General features: G+C 41.5%; 1 protein-coding gene across 1 annotated transcript in view; it reads right to left on the bottom strand.

The window, feature by feature from the left end:
* Positions 1 to 264: 264 nt before the first annotated feature.
* Positions 265 to 6,461, bottom strand: part of ISL1 (ISL LIM homeobox 1) — an 11,006-nt gene continuing 4,809 nt past the window's right edge. The window contains exons 4-6 of the mRNA XM_026058132.1: positions 4,522 to 4,808; positions 2,950 to 3,117; positions 265 to 706 (exon numbers count right to left, since the gene is read on the bottom strand). Coding sequence (XP_025913917.1) covers positions 590 to 706; positions 2,950 to 3,117; positions 4,522 to 4,808 — 572 coding nt within the window. The 3' untranslated portion in view covers positions 265 to 589. The remainder of the gene's footprint in view (positions 707 to 2,949; positions 3,118 to 4,521; positions 4,809 to 6,461) is intronic.

Genomic DNA, 6,461 nt, shown 5'->3' with positions numbered 1-6,461 from the left:
AAAAAAAAAAAAAAGAAAAGGAAACCATTGCAAACCAATGCAGCTCCACCTTCCTGCAATGAATCTTTCAACAATGCGGGGCTAAATCGTCTCTTTCCTGATGATGGAAAACCTACTGGAGCTCCTTTTGGCAAGGCAATGACCAATATAGAAACAGCACCATTCGGATTAGGATGGACTAGATAGAAAATCCCTCTACCTTGGTTTCTCTCTAAGATGTGCAGTCAAATGAAAATAATTTATTCACTTTTTTTTTTTTTTTGAGATCCACGAGTACAAATCCTCTATGTTTTGAAAATGTCTTTTCGATCCTCCTCTGATCATTGAATAGCGCGGGTTTTTGTTTTTGTTTTATATTTATTCTAGTAAGATCCCATGATTGTCTTCACAGTGTTGCTACCATATTACCTTGTCATTTCGAACAAGACTCCGTTCATTTCATGGAGCGGTTCTTTGCTAGGTTCATTACAGGGTTGTTAAATAATTTTCCCCCTAAATTTCGGAGTCCCAACGTGATCACTTTCCCACTCTCTCCAACAGGGGTGAGGGTAAGGGCAGAAACAACAACAGAAATCTGAATGAATGTTCCTCATGCCTCAATAGGACTGGCTACCATGCTGTTGGGTGTATCTGGGAGCTGAGAGGACATTGATGCTACTTCACTTCCAGTAGAATTGGAACCAGGTCCTCCTTCTGAAAAATTAACCTGCCAAAAAAAAGAAGAAAAAGAAGAAAAGAACAATTGTTACAACTGTAACAATCAAAGAAAAGTAGCAGGCAAGGCAAAGAAGACTGCAAAAATAAATATACAGGCATGCAGCCGAATGGCCTGATGCATCTCAACAGGAGGCTGTGGGACTGTTTATTGCTTTGTTTAGTTTCCCCACTGACTTCACTGAAACCTTCTTCAGGCCTTCGGTCAAATAACCAAAGAAAGCAGATCAGGGGGGGGAAAAAAAGAAAAATCAAGCAAATAAACAAACAACCATTCTAACGAGGCCTTCTTCCATGTCTTGCAAGAGTGGCAATCCCAACAGGATGTTCTAGTCAATTATTTAGGAGCTCGTGTGTTTTCTGACACAAGACTGCAAGGTTACTTTTTCCCCTTTTGTGCACATACTACACTAAACCTGGGACAAATATCCAGGATCAGAAGATACCTTCCTTTAAACAAACCATCCTTTCAGTCCAAGTGCTCCTTGGAAGGGGTGGCATCTCTTTCTAACGAGAGTCAGTTGGATAAAAAAAAGGTGATGGTTTTCCATCCTAGCACGCCCCGCAGCTCACACTAGTTCGGGCTCAGCCTTGGGAAGAGAGATTTGAAGGGTGGAGCCTCGCTAATCCGCACGCAATTCCCTGGCACCTATTTAGCTTGCCGATTCCATAATTAAGGCCCTTTCCAGATTAGAGACGTGCAAACAGCACCTTGAATAGTCACGGCGCTATCTATTCTGTCCACAATTCTTTAACTATTTGTCTATATGAGGCCCAAAATATATCAATATTCATCTGTCTATCCATATGCATGTGTGTATTTGGGATATCCACATTCAGTTCTGCTTTTAGACCTACACTTTAGAAAACACTGCATCAAAGCTTTTAAAGTCTCCTGTTTTGTTAAGGCACAATAAGTAAGGTAGCCGAAGGAGATCAATTTTTCTTGAGTCTGCTTGACAGCTTGATTAAAGCAGGAAAAACAGTGGCTGCTCTAGAGGAAAGATGCTGCAAGCAGTCTTGCTGTTGTGCTCCGGAGCACGGTGTGCCAGGGGGAGTGCTCTGCAGCCTGTGACTAGGCAAAAAAAAAAAAAGGAATCCTGGAAAAGAGTGGGATACTAAGCTGAAACGGTCTGAAAACATTTCTTGACATAGCTACAAACCTTTATATTTTGTCGATTCATGTCGATGAAAAACACCCAACCGATCAAAAAATGGTCTATATATTAATGTTGCATCATTAGTTATTATTTTGAATCACTGAAAAACCATACACAACGTACCTTATTATTTTAAAGATCTGGTTTTAACACACTTAGGCCAGGAAATTGAGTTAAGGTTGAACTTCTGTCCTTAATTCACCTTGTTGGGCCTAAGTATTGCAGATGATATGGTCCCATATGAGCTGCCAAATGACGTAGGCATAAGGAAGTGAGTTAAGAACAGAATTTATTCTAAAATGTCTGTTTTCTTTTGGCTTAAGGCAGTTCATCATATTGTTTGGCTTTTGCATGTGACTACGTACTAACAGTTCACTTTCTGAAGCACAACATATATATGTCAGATATATATATGTGTGTATATATACATGTATATGTATATACATATATGTATATATGTATATGTGTGTTTACATATATATACATGCATATGTGTATATATCTGTATCTATATCTACACAAAGTTATATCCAGAGGTACATGCGTAAAACAAGTATTTCAACAATTTAATTAAACTATTCATGTTTGTGTGCAAAAACAAGGACACAGGCTATAGGACACAGGCTGACATTGCAATCACATATTTAAAATCCATCCTATATTTTAAAGCTGAAATTGGCTGGGGCAGGGGGGAATTGAATTTTAGAAATTGCTTTCATAAATATATATAAAATTAAATGACACATGAAGAATGTTTTTGTTCTCTGGCTAGAGGTGCTTTTGAGGAGTATGCGAGCTGAATTAGTTTCAGACTTTGGTCAGGCCTTATCCAGATTCCACTTAAATCAATAAGAACTCTGCTGTTGACTACGGTAGGTTTTGCATCGAGCCCTGCTAAATCAGTTGAATTCGCTGCATTTACGCATTGTCATGATGCCCACCTCGTACTTTCAGGAAAACTCAGCTAGTCTGAATTGCTTCATCTCTCTGAGGGCATCCGTCAGCTTTAGAGAATCCCCAATGGCTCTGCCCCCGGGTAGACACTGGCCTATTCAGGCTGGGAACTGACACTTACTAGTTGCTGAAAAGCAGGTTGATCTATGTCACTCTGCAATGCGAAGTCACTCAGTACTTTCCAAGGCGGCTGGTAACTCTGCACCTCCACTGGGTTCGCCTGTAAACCACCATCATGTCTCTCAGGACTAGCAGCCACCATCGGAGTTCCTGTCATCCCTTGGATATTCTGTAAACAGCCCAGCAAAAGATGTTAATGAGCTTGGTTAACTTTATTGTATATAAGCGCTGAGTCAATAAACTGCTTTCTATCTTATCTATACAGTCGCTTGTATTTGCTTTGTTAATCTGCTGTGAATGTCTTACTCTATTCTGCTCTAGGTCAGCCTATTTCTACCCGCTGCATTTATCACTGTGGAAGTTTACTTTCTTTCCCTTTAATCCTCGTATTTTTCTCAAGGCATTAAAAAAAAAAAAAAAAAGACTTCTTAAACGCGAGCACTCTATCTTGGCTGCCCGATGCATGGCTCGGCACAAGAAATGGTTAATCATGCCGCCTTTCTATCTTGCATCCGGGCTGGTTTTGTTCTGCGTGACCTTAACTGGATCATATATCCACTGCATGGTAAACCTGGGGTACGTTAGTACCGCTTTCTTTCAAAAAAGAAAAACACAAGGAAAAAGAAAACCCCAGCCCTCCCAGTATGCCCAGTGGTACGGCCACTGTGTACAAAATAACTCCAAGCCTCGACGAATAGATTGTTCAGGCGAGTTAATAACATCGTGTTTTATTGCATTCCAACAGGGTAAAATGAAACTCCTTAAATTCCACTTAACTAGGCAGCCTTATGAATTAATAGTCATTCTCAGGTCAGTCAATATACAGAGGGAGAATAACAGACTCTTCTTCAAGTGGGCTAAAAACAACAGGAAAAAAAAAGTTGGTTTAAAATGGAGACAGCCAGATTGCTATGCTGAATCCAGCGCTTTCTGCTTATTTGCACCACGCGCGAATACCCACAGACAAGACCTCAATATTTCTACGCGAGAACTGTATATATAAATAATATGTACGCACGATGATAAATCCAAACCTTTCTATCGCACTCCTCTTTTTCTACAGTACGTGCACTGACAGACACAACATACAGATTGCAGTATATAAAGTGCTAAGAAAATACATCAGATGTCACTTTTACTCCTGGGTTTTACTTCTGGGTTTACTCCTGTGTAAAACCATTGAAGAGAGCGAATGCGTCTTTTTCCCCTCAAGGAGTTCTCTGCATTTGCAATATAAATATTACACAAGGCTAGGCTTATTACATCCCATAAGCTCTGCAGGGCACAATTCATGCTGCAGAGAAGTTAGTCTAATCCACACCGACTCCTCAGCCCCACAAAAAGACGTGTGTTCGCTTGAGCCGCCTATATCGGCTTCTCGCTGTTTTAATTGCACTGATAACAGAACGAACAGATAATATTTAAGCTGTATTATGTTGTTTGTTTTAGCGGAGCTCCTGCAAAATCAAAAGCGTCAAACCAGCCCCCAAAGGTTGGCCAGGCTGGACTTAGCCTACGCGTTTCTCCTTCGGGAAGGAAGGCTGCGTACGGATCAGAGGCTGAAGCCACTTACAGTTTTGTCATTGGGTTGCTGTTGCTGAAGTTGCTTCATCATAATGCTCCTTTTTTTGTCCTTGCATCGCTTGTTTTGAAACCAAACCCTGATGACCCTCGGGCTGAGGCCAGTCATTTCTACCAGTTGCTCTTTCATGAGGGCGTCAGGTCTGGGGTTGGCAGCGTAGCAGGTCCTCAAGGTGTGAAGCTGTTTTTCATTAAGGACAGTCCGGACTCGGGTGGTCTTCTCGGGCTGCTTGTGGACGTGGGGTCGCAGAGCTGGCTGTCTGGCAGAGATAGGTTCTGCTGTAAGGGAAGGGGAAGGAAGGAACAGGATCCCCATAAGTAGGAGGCAGGGAGTCTGCAGAGGCTATGAATTTAAGCGAGTGGGTTAAGGGGAGGCGGTTGGGGGGGGGGGTGTTGATGAACCCTCTTTCAAAGGCCATTCAAGCAGTCAGCTCCATCGGAGCTCCTGCAGCCTCCTCTTCTTTGTGCGCTGGTGGAGTGACAGGACTGACATTTCTGACTCCAGAGATAATTAATTTGCAAAAACAAACCACCACCCCCTAAAACCCTTAATGACAGAAGCTTGAACCTGTATGAGCTTTGACAGGGGAGGGAGAGATCGCAAAAGCGTGCATGCGCTAGGAAATGAGGGGGAGGATTTTATGTAATTATTTCATGACAAATCACCAAAACAGATTTTTTGGCCCGAAAATTAATAAAATAATACTTTTAAAATTAATCTTAACTCGAGTCTGCTTCTTGCGTGCTGGATCTAACTCAGTTTTGCCAGAGGCTACAATAATGTGCAACAGCTCCCAGCAGTTCGATCCTTCCAAATCAAAGCAAAACAAGCCAAAATCCGCTGCACCGTGTTCATGGTAGAAAAACTCCAGAGAGACCCATATCCGAGTGCTCGGGAGACAGAGGTCTATTTTAGAAAGCGAAGGTGCCAGGTGAATTTGTGTCAACTTATGATGAACACTTAAAAATACGAATGTTTAGCCAGTTCTTTAAAAGGGGAGCAAGCCTAGCAACTCATGGAAACCGTCAAGAAATGCAAAACAACAGGTAATGTCACATCAAGAGCTAAATATATTCGTGTGATTCTGCTATTCTTCAGTGTATTATGTAGCTATAGCTATCTAGAAGTAATTTGATCCAGTCAAGGGAAAAATAAAAACACTACTTTTTTTTTTCCTAAACGCTTGGCTGACTAATATACAAAGGTGTTCAGTTTTGTACAGTCGGGTTTCGACTTCTCTGATTATAATAATAAAACAGTAAATTCGATGAAGCCAATAAGAATGCTTCAAATATTAGCAATGTTGTACCTGCAGACACACATGCCTTTCTGAGACGTGCACAAACACGCTACTGGGAGCACTCACAGTCTCTCTAAAATTCTGTACCGATCAGCTATGTGAATTTTTTGCTATATATAGATATGTTACTTGAAAGTAGTTCAGAAGCGGGAACGCGCCCATTTAAACTTGGCTGTGTTTGTAAATAACTTTTCGAGTTACAGTTACTTGCACAGCAATATTCCCTGACATCCTTGTTTTGTCTAACTTCATTTGCCTGTGAGAGACGTGCCTTTTCCTAAASCTAAGCCTGAGTATCTAACGCACATGTCGAGAACTAAAAGTGTAAGTAAACTTATAAGGTGTGTCGAGTTTGAAGTAAAAATGCTGAGTTTTGAGAAGAAATTCTCATCAAATCACATAATACGTTTCAAGAAGGCAGAGTCACTTTAAAAGGCAATTACTGAAGATTAGCTTGTTGACAGTTTTAAATTACAGCCTGAGTGCTCGCCTGTAGTTTTGAAGTCTGTCGCTTTTCGGACCCCGCTTGCACCAGTGCTTAAAGCAGCTTTTCCACACGCTCCGCGGAGCTGAATGAGAACGGATCTGGCTTCCAACTGTCCCGGCTTCAAAGGGGGAAACTGAGGCACCC

Source organism: Apteryx rowi, unplaced genomic scaffold, assembly GCF_003343035.1.
Source record: "Apteryx rowi isolate R43461 unplaced genomic scaffold, aptRow1 scaffold_143, whole genome shotgun sequence".
NCBI lineage: Eukaryota > Metazoa > Chordata > Aves > Apterygiformes > Apterygidae > Apteryx > Apteryx rowi.
Note: the sequence above shows the minus strand (reverse complement) of the source record. Positions and strands in the feature narration are given on the sequence as shown.